This window comes from Hypanus sabinus, chromosome X2 (assembly GCF_030144855.1).
Source record: "Hypanus sabinus isolate sHypSab1 chromosome X2, sHypSab1.hap1, whole genome shotgun sequence".
In the NCBI taxonomy this organism is placed as follows: domain Eukaryota; kingdom Metazoa; phylum Chordata; class Chondrichthyes; order Myliobatiformes; family Dasyatidae; genus Hypanus; species Hypanus sabinus.
Window position 1 is genome coordinate 8,247,315 of NC_082739.1, and position 14,674 is coordinate 8,261,988.

Below are 14,674 nucleotides of genomic sequence, written 5' to 3' on the forward strand. Positions count from 1 at the left end.
AATAAAGCATTTGAAAAGGGAGATCATAGAAAGCTATTTCTGTTGATAGGAAAGAGAAAGCAGGAGCATAATCTCCAAAAGTAATTGAAAATCCAGTAAAAAAAAAGCCATGGAAACATCATCAGGATGGAGTCAAACCCTGGTTTGCTCACTCCTGCTCTCACCCCACCCTCCTGCCATCCTACCACGGATAAGGTTCCTCTTGTCATCACCTGCTGCCCCACCAGCGCATCCATCACATAATTCTCCATAACTTCCGCCATCGCCAATGGGATCTCACCACCAAGAACATCTTTCCCTCCCCACCTACTTTGTGATTTCAACAGCGATCACTCCCTACGCGACTCCCTTGTCCATTTGTCACTCCCCACTGATCTCCCTCCTGGAACTTACCCTTGCAAGCAGAACAAGTGCTACACCTGCCCCTTCATCTCCTCCCTCACTACCATTCAGGGCCCCAAACAGTCCTTACAGGTGAGGCGACACTTCGCCTGTGAGCCTGTGGGGGTCATGTTCTGTATCCAGTGTTCCCGGTGTGGCCTCCTACTTATCAGTGAGACCAGACATAGATTAGGAGACTGATTCGCCAAGTTCCAAGCACCAGAAAAAGTAGGATCTCCACTTCCCATTCCCACTCTGACATGTCCATCCATGGCCTCCTCCACTGTCATGATGAGACCACACTCAGGTTGGAGGAGCAATACCTTATATTCTGACTATGTAACCTTCAATCTGATTGCATGAACATTGAATTCTCAAACTTCTGGTAATGCCCCCCCCTCCCTTCACCATTCCCCACCCCCATTTTCCTCTCTCACCTTGTCTCCTTGCCTGCCCATCACCTCCCTCTGGTGCTCCTCCCCCTTTTTCTTTCTCCCATGGTCTTCTGTCCTCTCCTATCAGACTCCCCCTTCTCCAGCCCTGTATCACTTTCACCAATCAACTTCCCAGCTCTTTACTTCATCCCCTCCCCTCCCGGTTTCACCTCTCACCTTGTGTTTCTTCCTCCCCTCCTCCACCTTCTTAACTTTTTTTTCCCCAGTCCTTATGAAGGGCCTCGGCCCGAAATGTCAACTGTTCCTTCAGCATTTTGTGTGTGTTGCTTGGATTTCCAGCATCTGCAGATTTTCTCTTGTTTGTGAAACCACATTAGCCTTTCGCAAAGCCTTTTATTATCTTCGGCAAAGTCTTACTTAAATCTTTTTTTGAAACACTCTATTTCTGTACTCCAGCCCTTGAGAGGTTAATAACTTCAGACCTGTTGCCAGCAAGCTGTGTGAGGGCGTGGAGTCAGAGAAGGGTTTAAAGGTCGCCTCCCAGGTGCCAGGAACTCACGAGTCAGTTTGCCCTCTGCATCTAACACTGGACATCACACAAGTTGCATCCAACCTACAATCACAGATGCCCTCCCCTGCCCACTGGGAAAATAGTTGATGCTTACGAAAAAGGAGAGCTTTTGCCTTCAGACAGATAGAAGAGACAGAGAGAGGGGGAAAGAGAGGGAGAGAGGGAGAGAGAGGGGCAGAGGGAGGGAGGAAGAGAGGGGCGGAGGGAGGGAGGGAGAGAGGGGCAGAGGGGCAAAGGGGCAGAGGGAGAGAGTGGGAGTGAGAGTGGGAGGGAGGCAGGGAGGAGAAAGGGAAGGAGAGAAGTAGAGAAAGCACTCTGCACACTCACCAGCCACACTTCTTGTTATAATTAGAAGCCATCGGTTTAGGTGAAGCCCAGGCCACTATTCCCAACACAAAAGAACTGGGAACACTTTCTTCTTTGTTCTCATTTTCAAGAGAGCTTAGGTGTAAGGTGACATTGAGTGGAAGCTGCTTATATCCGTAAAACCGACTGACAGCGATCTCTCTCTCTCTCTCTCTGTATCTCTGTGAAACTTTGGCAAATGCAAACATGGATCAAGTGCACGGGCGTAAAAGGAGAGGAGAGCTGGCAGGAAAACCTGGAGCGGAATCTGTGGCCCAGCCATAGAATCCCAGCAATGCAGCGCACAAGGAACCATCTCGGAACTCTGCCCTTCCCTGTATATCAGTTGTTTTCTAGGCTTTGAAACCAGGGTGGCGTGGTGAAGTTAGAAGGACAATTATAAACAGCTTTGTAATTAGCGTGGATAATGTGGATGTTGTGCCGGAAAACTCTGAAGTGAATGAAGCAAAACCAGAATTGGTTTACTTTGCCAGGATTTTTTTCCCATTTCTGAAGAAATTTCCTGTATCCAACACAAATTTGTTCGTTTATCTTGACTACTAACCAGTCATAAATCTTCAAAAGATAAACTCATACCATCCACTGAAGGAAAATGTATTTCCTTATTTTGCTTTTAAGGTTTGCTGTGATTTTAAGGTACTCATAAGGCTTTTACCTTAAAATCTTAAAACCTGAAGAGACTATTTCCTCTGGTGTGGGAGAGAGGCAAGATAAAAAGACCTTTATACGGTCTCTCCCACACCAGAGGGAATAGTTCAGGTCTTTCTAGCCTAGCATCCTCCTATATTACCTTAAACACTTCAACAAGTTCCCACACTTAACTTCTGAACCTCAAAAAGAAGACAACATGAAATTTCTATTCCTTTCTGACTTCCCTGTTCATCTCCATGACATGCAATATTATTGTTTTTCCCCAAGTGTGTCAAATTCCTTGGCAGCACACACAAAATGCTGGAAGAACTCAGCAGGTCAGGCAGCATCAATGGAAATGAATAGACAGTCAACATTTTGGGCCAAGACCCTTCATCAGGACTTGCTTTACTTTTTCATTTTGTGGGCTGTTATTCCTTTTGTTTCCCTATTTACTCACAGCTTGGTGAATCAATAAACCACTTTCAAAGCCTGTGAGGTTGAGTCTGATTAAAGTTACCTTCCCTCAAGCAGAGTTTTCAATGATAATTTGATGATGCTGTAGTCCAGATAACTGATTCCACTCGTCGTAAGCATTAACCTGCCCACAGTCTGCTGAACACTGGTAAAGGACAAAATGACATCTTGTGTAAAGAATCTAAACAGGGGTTTCTACTGCAGATAACCAGCTGGGCACAGTTTACTGACTCTGACAAATGGCGGATGTGCACTTGATTAGGTACTGGAGGCTTATGCTTGCAGAAAGAATCAAAATCTGAATCAGATCAGAGTTTATTATCACTGACATACAACATGCAATAAAGTTTGTTGCTTTGCAGCAGCAGTACAGTGCAATACATAAGAACTATAAATTACAATGAGAAATATATACATTTAGTGGCCACTTTATAAGGTACACCCACTCGTTAATGCAAATATCTAACCAGCCAATCATGTGGCAGCAACTCTCAATGCGTAAAAGCACGCAGACATGGTCAAGAGGTTCACTCGTTGTTCGGACCAAACATCAGAATGGGGAAGAAATGTGATGTTTGCGACTTTGACCGTGGAATGATTGTTGGTGCCAGGCGGCGTGGTGTGAATATCTGAGAAACTGATGATCTCCTGGGATTTTCACGCACAACAGTCCCAAGAATTTACAGAGAATGGTGTGAAAAGAAAAAAAAACCGAATCCAGTGAGCGGCAGTTCTGTGAGCAAAAACGCCTCGTTAATGAGAGAGGTCAGAGGAGAATGGCCAGACTGGTTCAGGCGACAGTAACTCAAATAACCACACGTTACAGCAGTGGTGTGCAGAAGAGCATTTCTGAACGCACAACACATCAAACCTTGAAGTGGATGGGCTACAGCAGCAGAAGACCACACCAGGTTCCACTCCTGTGCCTAATAAAGTGGCCACTGAGTGTGCGTGAATATGTAAAATTACATTAAATAAGTAGTGCAAGAAGAGCAGAAATTAGTGAGGCAGTTGGTGGTAGTCCTGGTTCAGAAATCAGGATTCACAGCAGAACCGAACAATCCAGGAAAAAAATTGAAGAGTGCTCCTCAAATTCAGCAACAGGTCAATCCTGTGTACAGGCATGGAACTTCTTTAGCAGATTAACTGCATATCAGTTACATTCCATGGGGCTTTCCTGCTGAATGCCAGTAAATAATTAGCCACGTCTAACATACAGAACGCAGGCACAGATAGCATAATTGAGCTCTTATTGATTCAAGCGTCTGGCTTTTGCTGTTCTATCTCTGAAACAGGTTAGATCTGAGCAGAGGAAATGTTTCATGTTGATAACATCACATTTCTTTAAAACTGCGTAACATCATGGGAATTGTGCACGACACGGCCAGCTTGAATCTCTCATGTTTGGATGCACAAAATACACTGGGGCTACATACAATGGCTTTTCTCGACATGGGTGTGTGATCATTATATGCAATTAACCCATGCCTGCTGAGCACAATATAAGCAGATAGTGACCATCTCAGACAGGACTTATCTCTGATATCCATATCCTCTGCTGTAGTCAACATTACTGTAAACTTTTGCACACACTGCCAGCTTATTCAACGGGAGGGAGTGTACTGTAATCTCCTGTCAATGATCATTGCGGTGAGATTGTAGGACACTCTTCCCTTTCTTATGTGGGACAAGGCAATTCAGAGGTTCAAAGTACATTTATTATTGAAGTATGTATGCAGCATACAACCCTGAGTTTCGTCTTCCCGTAGACAGCCACAAAACAAGAAAAACCATGGAACCTGTTCAAAGAACAACATCAACCCCACCCCCACGTGCAAAAAACCCCCCACAGATCACACAAATAGCAAAAAACGAGCAAAAAGCACAGAACGTAAGCCCCAATCCACAAGAGTCATCGAAAGAGTCCAAGCATATTCAGTTTAGCTCAGTTCAGTTTACTCTCACACTGTGTCATTCATTTTCTGCAAGCCGCCCTAATCAAAACTGCACAGAAAAAGCAGCGGAGGCCAGAAACATATCAAAATGGCAGCTCCAGAGTCCAATCCACACACCATGTTGATTAAAGCTTGCCCAAGACCCAGCACTCCAGCACCATCCTCCAACCGCATCAAGGAAGGGGGAGGGGGAGGGAGAGGCCATTATGCACAGACACCCTCCTCCAGCAGCAGCGACCAGAGGCCGGTAGACAATGCAGAACACCTGCTCGCCCTGATGACTTCAATCCTCCTCAGCGCTTTAACTGACAAGAAAATGGAGTCGATCTCGGGCTCGCGCCCTGTCTCCAGGCTTCTTGGCCCAAGGCTTCTCGCTTCGCTCGAAGCCTCACCAAACACCCTGGAGACAGCAAAGCGCCAGATTGCTCAATTAGCCGGAAGACACACCATCAAAATGTAGATTGCAAACTCCGACAGTAGCAGAAGCACATTTGAACGAAAAAGAAGATGTAAAAGAAGTGAAAGAAGTAGTTTTGTAAACCGTCTGAAGGATGTCGCCTTTGATTGTGTTGTCCGCTGGCGCCATCTGCTCCTGCACCACGTCTGCATGCCCAGGCAGAGCACATGATAATCAGAGGGAAACCTACAATTCCCAATCCCCATGGAAGGAGGAGATCGTAACAGGGACAATGAGGCATGCAGGGCTCAAAATGAGGGAAAACTCCTACTCAAGAGTATGAAGGGTTGATTGATTGATCAGACTACCATTCCGAGGCTACCTGAAAGGTGAAGTATAAAATGGACACATACACCATCTGCAGCAGATAGATCTTATTGGACTAGAACTCCTTGAGGTTCTTTGCCTACAGGTTCCTCCAGAAGGAGACCCTGATAGCCGTTGGTAATGCAGTTTTTGCCCTGTTCTAAGTTTGCAAGTTGAAATTCAAGTTTAGTTATCATCAACCATACATGAATAGCCAAATGAAACAGAGTTCCTCTGAGGTCAAGGTGCAAAAGACATTACCAATAGCACACAGCACACATGGTTATGATAGCAAAAAATATACAATATAGCTTAAGTTCCTGAATGGTATGGCCTGTAGATTAATGGCGCGTGGGATGATGTTCTGGTCCAGCTTGTTCTTCCACCGAGTGCATATTAGAGAGCAGCACAGCTGTCTTCAGCAGGTGGATTATTTCACTGAGGATATCTTTACTGTGTAGACATCCTTGGGTTTAGGCAAGATAAGATTAGCTTAGTTTTACTTGTCACATGTATATCAAAACATACAGTGAAATACTCGTTTATGTCAAATCAAATCAAATCAGCAAGGATTGCGCTGGGTGCAACGGTCACAGGGAGAAAGTACAAACTCCTTACAGGCAGTGACTTGAATTGAACACAGATCAGTGAAAAGTGGTGCTGGAAAGCAATGTGCTATTGTGCCGGCGTCCCTCCTCCACCTTTCTCGTCCAGAATGTGCTGGTGCTGATCTCAGTGACCCCTGCCCGTTCTCCCAGTCGTATTCCCAAATGGAAATGCACCTAATGTACCAGTGTCTGAGAGTAATTGTGCAGAAGCCTTCAAATCAGTAAAACACTTTTCAGCTCCTGCCTCACTAATCCCTGTAAATGTTTACAAGATGAAACAATTATAAAACTGCAAAAGCCAGAAAAGTAGAATTGTTGTAACAAACAGGAAGGAATGGTAGTGATTATCATTTTAATTCGCCCCGGTGTTGATGACGTTTTTGTTTAATGGGATGAGTGACAGGTAGGCCTTACCCTTGCAAGCTTGGTGTTAAGTAATTCAAAATGGCAGTACTGTCTTCTCACTGACTGATGAATTGTTCTCACTAATTCCAATTTACACTCAATGAGTGTTCACCAGCACTGTCACCATGGTAACATGGCAGTTGACATAATGCTTACAATCTGGAAGAGTGTAGTGCATCTAAGTTTGTTGATGATACTAAAGTGAGTGGAAAAGCAAATTGTGCAGAAGATACAGATTGGTTAAGTGAGTGGGAAAAGTCTGGCAGATGGAGTACAATGCTGGTAAATGCAAGGTCATCCACTTTGGCAGGTAAAATGGAAGAGCAGATTATTATTTAAATGGTGAAAGATTGCAGCATGCTGCTGTGCAGAGGGACTTGGGAGTGCTTCTGCATGAGTCACAAAAGGTTGGTTTGCAGGTGCACAGGCTATCAAGAAGGCAAATGGAATGTTGGCCTTCATTGCTAGAGGGATTGAATTTAAGAGCAGGGAGGTTATGCTACAACTGTACAGGGTACTGGTGAAGCCGCACCTGGAGTACTGTGTGCAGTTCTGGTCTCCTTACTTGAGGAAGGATATACTGGCTTTGGAGGCAGTGCAGAGGAGGTACACCAGGTTGATTCCAGAGTTGAAGGGGTTAGACATGAGGAGAGGAGTCACCTGGGACTGTAGTTGCTGGAATTCAGAAGAATGATAGGAGATGTTATAGAAAAATATAAAATTATGAAAGGGATTGATAATGATGAGACTAGAACTAGGGGACATAGTCTCAAGATTCAGGGGACTAGATTTAGGATGGAGATGAGGAGGAACTGCTTTTCACCAGAGGGTGGTGAATCTGTGGAATTCTTTGCCCAATGAAGCAGTGGAGGCCACCTCAGTAAATATACTTAAGGCAGGGTTGGATAGATTTTTGCATAGTAGGGTAATTAAGGGTTATGGGGAAAAGGCAGGTAGGTGGAGATGAGTCCATGGTCAGATCAGCCATGATCTTATTGAAAGGAGGAGCAGGATCGATGGGCCAGATGGCCTACTCCTGCTCCTATTTCTTATGTTCTTATGTTAGAGCTCCAGTGAGCAGCAATGGGGCTTCAATTCCTGCCACTGTCTGTAAGGAGTGTGTACATTCTCCTTGTGACCACATGGGTTTCCTCCGGGTGCTCCGGTTTCTTCCCACAGTCCAAAGAAGAATGGGTTAGCGTTCATAAGTTGTGAGCATGCTACTTTGGTGCTGGAAGCTACCCCCAGCCCATCCTCCCACTGTGTTGTTTGTTGGCACAAAACAATGTATTTCACGTGCATATGTACATGTGCCAAATAATGCTGATCTGAACTTAATCATCATGTTAGCACTGGTGCAGTTTACCACACAGACAAGGCTGCACCACAGATGTCATTTATGCATGGTAAGGACAGTTGTGACCAAATCAAATTTATTGCTGGAGAACTTAAATCAAAAATCTAATTTATTAAGTTCTCCAATACTGGGGGATGTAGTTGCCTTTTTGGAATTACTACCCAAACATACAGCACTGTCAATATGAACTTGACACAAGGGCTTGTCGCACATTGCTACCTGATCTGACCTAAACCCAATACAAGTAGTAGTAAAAACCAGGGTCAAGTAGTTGGACTTGAAAGCAAAAGAAGCTGCTTCCTGTGTTTCCTGACATTCAGTGGATGTCAGCCTTTAAAATCTTTTAGTAATGACCTTCCCGCTTTTATCTGTAACTAAATGGCCTGGCCTGATCATATTTGATGCAAATCTGGGGTTTTTAATTCATTCATTTGAAATCCCACCCCACCCTGATACATATACTCAAGATCCATAGCCCAGTGCAGCTGCTCAAGCTTTAGGTATAGACCAGTTTTATATTGAACCACATTGAAATTCTTGAACTTGTTCTGCTGTTCAAGTGGAGTATGGGTGAGATTTATCTCAACTCCATCTATGCAGCTTGGATGTGTCACCAATGACGTTCCTACCCAACCAATGCCGCTCACTCCACAGGTGAAGACAGGTGTCATCCACATCTAAGGTGGGTTAGAGGAATGCTGGGCTTTGCTAACCCCAAGATTGTTCTGAAGATCTGGAAAATGAACTATAATCTGGACACCAAGAGGGGAAATCATAGAGGAAATAAAAAATATATTTTTATCTTCTATGAACATATTTATAGTCCTAAAAACATCATAGTTTATATGATCATAAGACTGTTATGGTACAGGAAGCCATTCCTCTACCATAACCAAATCTATTCTCTGCTATTCTCTGTCAGCTCCTGGTGGAGCGGTCACACCAGGCCCATTTTCCCTCAAGTGCCTGAGCAACTCTCTTTGAAAGCCGTGATTAATGAAGCTTGGCATGCAAGTATAGCCAGCCTGACTGTTGACTCATCCCACTGAGGTAAACAGCACCGTACCTCACAGAAACAAAACATAACTTGTATTTAAACAGCTCCTCTCCTCAGCTCCATGTCCTGAAGCATTTTATGGCCTCTGAAATAACTTTACACCAGTGACTGCACTTCACAAGTAGTCAATGGCTTTGGAATATCCTGGTGAAAGTCCTTCAATTGCTGATTAAATTGTTGGTGTTTCATTCTTATAAATAATATTCCCAAATCATCATAACAAATATAGAAAAATAACAAACGTCTTCTTAAACAGACTTGGACAATCCTCACTTGCAGACCCCAGTCCTTATGGATTGGCAACAACATCTCCCCCACAATCTCTGTCAGCACGGGTACACCACAGGCTGTGTGCTTAGCCCCGTGCTCTACTCACTTTATACCTATGACTGTGAAGCTAAGTACTGCTCCAATGCCATATTTAAAATTGTTGATGACACCATGCCATTGGCTGAATCAAATGTGATGACAAATCAGCATATAGGAGGGAGATTGAAAATCTGGTTGAGTGGTGCCACAACAACAACCTCTCTCTCTCTCTCTCAGTGTCAGCAAGACCAAGGAGCTGATTATTGACTTCAGGAGGAGGAAACCAGAAGTCCATTTGTCAGTTCTCACTGGAGGATCAGAGGTGGAGAGGGCCAGCAACTTTAAATTCCTCGATGTTATAATTTCAGAGGACTTGTCCTGGGCCCAACAGGTAAGTGCAATTGGGAAGAAAGCGCAGCAACAACTCTCCTTCCTTTGAAGTTTGCGAAAACATGACATGACATCTAAAACTTTGACAACTTCTATAGATGTGTGGTGGGGAGTATATTGACTGGTTCATCACAGCCTGGTATGGAAACACCAATGCCCTTGAATGGAAAATCCTACAAAAAGTAGTGGATATGGCCCAGACCATCATGGGTAAAACCCTCCCCACCACTGAGCACGTCTACACGGACAGCTGTCACAGGAAAGCAGCATCCAACCTCAGGGACTCCCACCACTCAGGTCATGCTCTCTTCTCACTGCTGCCATCAGGAAGAAGATGCAGAGGCCTTAGGAACCACACCACCAGGTTCAGGAACAGTTGTTACCTCACAACCATCAGGCTCCTGAACCAGAGGGGATAACTTCACTCACCCCATCACTGAACTGTTCCCACAACCTCTGGACTCACTCTTCATTTTATTTTCTCAATATTTATTGTTTATGTATTTACTATCATTGTTACAGGTTTTCTTTCTTAGCTCATCTGGTAGAACCCGAGGTACCGACATAGTGAAGTACACTCGTTTCTCAATTGCTAGGGACTTTATTATTATTTCTTTTTTCTCTTTCTATATTTGCACAGTTTTGTTGCTTTTGCATGTTGGTTATTGCTGGGCGCCGTCTTTCACAGATTCTTTTATGTTTTCTCCATTTGCTGTGAATGCCCACAAGAAAATGAATCTCAGGGCTAATATGGTGACATATAGTACATGTACTTTGATAACAAATTTACTTTGAACATCATTTACCACACTGGAACACCAACAGGACTTCCATAAGCACTTCACTACTGAGATCAAACCTCCTGAGATCACGAATAGCCCCATTCCACTGCCAGAATTTCTTTATTTTCTATCTCACACAGAACATGATATTCCAGAAAAGGAATATCTTTAATGGCAATTAAATTGTTAATGCTGATTTTGCTCACCTCAGCTCAGCTGAGCTCCTTCCATTGTCCTCAGTATCCCTAGGGGGGAGAGGAGAGGGGACAAAAATCAGCCACTGGAAATCTTCATCCGATGTCCTGCCTTTTTCCCAACCTCATCCAGAGAACTAAATCATCAGACTCCACTCTGGACCGACCTCTGCTTTACATGGCAAGTTAATGGAGGGATACAGCTCCCAAGAAACCGGAGGCAAACTAAGGACCACATGAGGAACTGAAGCACCTGAACTTTAGTCAATAGTCATTAAGTTCCAAGGAAAGTCCATATCCAGACTTATATGAAGTCCTGTGTTTGCTCACCTACACTGACACCCAATGAGGTCAAATGCAAATCCTTAACGAGAGCAGACAGTGGCTGTGCAAGGTAAGGGAGTGTAGTAGAGACTCAGGGTGGATTTAAGAAGACCAGCTAAGGTGAAAGGTGTACAGCAGGCCAGATTTGGAAGGTTGGCTGGGCAGAAGAGACTCTCGGGAATGCCTTGGAGGGATTTGAACACAAGGGTGAGAATTTTAGAACTGAGTTATCACCAATTAGCATAGGAAGCGGCAGAATTAAAAAGCTCCATTGGTAAAAGGGAATGTCCATGTATACAAGTTCAAGTTCATTGTCATCTGACTGTACGTATATACAAACGAACAAAGCAACGTTCCTCTAGTCCATGGTGTGTGTGTGTGTATGTCTGTGTGTGCGCATCTGTGCCTGTGTGTATATGAGTGTGTCAATGTGAGTGTGTGCTCACACTTATATATCTTGAGTGTTTCAGCCTGCTGTTGTCCAGCCTACCAGAAGACAAGGGCAGGCAGTGGGCCTGCACTGGAATGCTATGTTGTTTTTGCGATAGTCCCTTTAACAGTGATTCACTCAGAGCCACAAATTGTCAAGAGATTTTGGGTCTCAACATGCCATTACATCTGTAATAAAAGCCTTACCCTCCGGCTACATTCTGGCTCCACAGAGGAGAACGTGCAAAGCACGCAGGGTGGAGCAGGCAGGCCGAGATCTGCTTGAGATAGTGGCCCCTATCATCACAAGAATCACTGACTGGAGCCATGAAGCTGCCAGGGGAGTCAAGCACAACTCCCTGTGCACAGTCACCAGTCTACACTGAAAGGTGAGCCTGTCACACCCCGAAAGACAGGATGAGTTCCACTAAGGAGTCAGCGTTTCTTCTAATTGAAAACTAAGGTATGCAAAGTGACAAAGGTTATATACAGGTAGATCAGAGGCCTGGGAAGTATTTAAGATCCAGCAGAAGACTAAAAAGCTCATAAAATTTATAAGCCCATTAGTAGAAGAAAGGAAAGGGTTGACTGTTTTCTAAATGCAGAGAAAATACAAAAACTGAAGTGCAAAGGGACTTGGGAGTCCTTGTGCAGGATTCCCTAAAGGGTAACTTGCAGGTTGAGTCTGTGGTGAGGAAGGCAAATGCAATGTTAGCATTCATTTCAAGAGGGCTGGAATACAAAAGCAAAGATGTAAAGTTGAGACTTTATAAAGTACTGGCGAGGCCTCCCTTGGAGTATTGTGAGCAGTTTTGGGCCCCTTATCTTAGAAAGGATGTGCTGAAACAGGAGAGGGTTCAAAGGAGGTTCATGAAATTATTCCGGGATTGAGTGGCTTGTCATATGAAGAGCTGATGGCTCTGGGTCTGTATTCATTGGAATTTCAAAGAATAAGGGGTGACCTCATTGAAACCTATTGAATTGTGAAAAGCATAGACAGAGTGGATGTGGAGGAGATGTTTCCTATGATGGGAGAGTCTAAGACCACAGGACACAGCCTCAGGAAAGAGGGGTGCTCTTTTAGAATGGAGATGAGGAGAAAGTTCTTTAACCAGAGAGTGGTGAATCTGTGGAATTCATTGCCAGAGGCAGCTGTGAAGGCCAAGTCATTCAGTATATCTAAGGCAGAGGTTGATAGACTCTTGATTAGTCAGGGCATAAAGGAATACGGGGAGAAGCCAGGAGATTGTGGCTGAGAGGGAAAATGGGATCAGCCAAGGTGAAATGGAGCGGACTCGATAGGCCAAATGGCCTAATTTTGTTCCTATATCTTATAGTCTGAAAAGGGAGATGAATTTTGAGAAAAAAACATGTATTAAAACAAACAGTCAATAGTTTCTGTTGATATAAAAGTAGAAAGATAACTATACGTGTACATTTTCAAGAATTAACAGCAGGAAGTAAAAATGGCATATAGGTTGAATGTGGAAGATATCAGATGGGGTAATTTCAAATTATATAGTTGAATTCATAAAAATTCCAATTACAAGGGACAAGGGATTATGCTGGGGTTATCCAGAATTAGAGGGCACAGCCTCAAAATTGAGGGGTGACTTTTTAGAACAGAGGTAAGGAGTAATTTATTTAGCCTGAGAGTAGTGAATCTGTGGAACGCTCTGCCATAGACTGCAGTGGAGGTCAAGTCTGTGGGTATATTGAAGGCGGAAGTTGATCGTTTCCTGATTGGTCAGGACATCAAAGGATATGGTGAGAAGGCAGGTGTATGGGGTTGAGTGGGATCTGGGATCAGCCATGATGGAATGGCAGAGCAGACTTGATGGGCTGAATGGCCTAATTCTGCACCTCTGCTTTATGGTCTAAGACTTAGACCATAGTTGTCAGACTATTGGAGAGACACATGGATGGGGGTGGGGAGAAATCAGCAGGACTTGATGGATTGCACGCGAGGCTTTTAAAGGAAGTGGCTGCAGAGATTGCCAACCCAGTGGTTGAAGTTTCGTTAAGCTGCTGAGTTCTGGGAGGGAACCTGAAGATTGGAAACAACCAAAGTGACTCCCCTTTTCACAAAAGGAGAAAGGGAGAAGACATGGAAGTACAAGCCAGTTAGTTTAACAACTAGTATTGATAAGATTCTAGAATAAGTACTCAAAGAGAAAATAGCTAATCAATTTGGAAAGTTGAATATAATGACTTCTGGTCAGCATGGTTTAATGAAAGCTAAATCATAAAACCATCATGATTAGGTTTAATTATACTGGGTGCCATTGTAGCATAGCAGCTATTACCGAGCCATCAACCCATCGCTTTCTGTGAGGAGTTTGTACATTCTCCCCATGACCATGTTGGTTTCCTCTGGGTGTTCTGGTTTCCTCCCACAGTCCAAAGACAGGGTGATAGAAGGTTAATTAGTCACATCCATGTAATTGGGCAGGACTGCTCATTGGCCCAAAGGGACCTGCTACTGTGCTGTATCTCTACATAAAAATAAATAGAATAAAAATCATGTTTGAATACCTTTCCTAAATCCTTTGAGGATGTAACAGGGAGAGTTGATAGAGTGCATTTGGATTTTCAAAAAGCATTTGAAAAGGTGCAACAGAGGAGGTTGGTGCTAGAATGGATTAAAAACTGTCCTACAGAAAGCAAAGTGATGGAATAAATGGGTCCTTTTCAGACAGGAAAGAGAACACAAGTGGAATGTTGTTCAGTATTTACATTAATGAGGAATAACAGTACATAATGTTTCCAAATTTGCTATTGCTACAGTGGAAGATGGAAGATCATACTGTGATTCTGAAAGGGTATATAAATAGATGAATGAGTGGGCAAAAGAGTGGTAAATAGAGTATAATGCAGAGAGTCTGAGGTCATGCACTTCAGTAAGAACAAACAAAAGGGAGATTATTACCTAAATGAAGTGAGGCTACGAGTGAGCAGTGCAGAGATATCTAGCTTTCTGATGAAAGAATCACAAGAATCAAGCAGGCAGATCTGGCAAGTAGCTAAGGAGGCGAACACCACGTTTGCCTTCAATGCAAAGGGATTGGAGTTGAAAGGAGGTTCTGTTGCAATTGTACAAGGTGCTGATGAAGCTTCTTCTGGAATATTGTGTCATGTTCCAGTCTCCTTACTTTAAAAGAAGCACTGGGGGAAGTACAATGGAGACTCATCAAGCTAAATTTCTGAGATGAGAGGATTATCCTATCAAGAGAGACAACAGGTTGGCATCTATTCCTTGGAGTATGAAAGAAGGAGGGGTG

At 43.8% G+C, this 14,674-nt stretch overlaps 1 protein-coding gene across 17 annotated transcripts in view; it reads right to left on the minus strand.

Annotated features, from left to right (window-relative positions):
* phldb1b (pleckstrin homology-like domain, family B, member 1b) overlaps positions 1–14,674 on the minus strand; it is a 394,940-nt gene that overhangs the window by 19,660 nt on the left and 360,606 nt on the right. For 13 of the 17 annotated variants that reach the window (XM_059956924.1, XM_059956919.1, XM_059956911.1 and 10 more), the window contains one exon: positions 10,653–10,691. The exons of the other annotated variants lie outside the window; for them this stretch is intronic. In XM_059956924.1, coding sequence (XP_059812907.1) covers positions 10,653–10,691 — 39 coding nt within the window. The remainder of the gene's footprint in view (positions 1–10,652; positions 10,692–14,674) is intronic. 17 annotated transcript variants of the gene reach the window in all.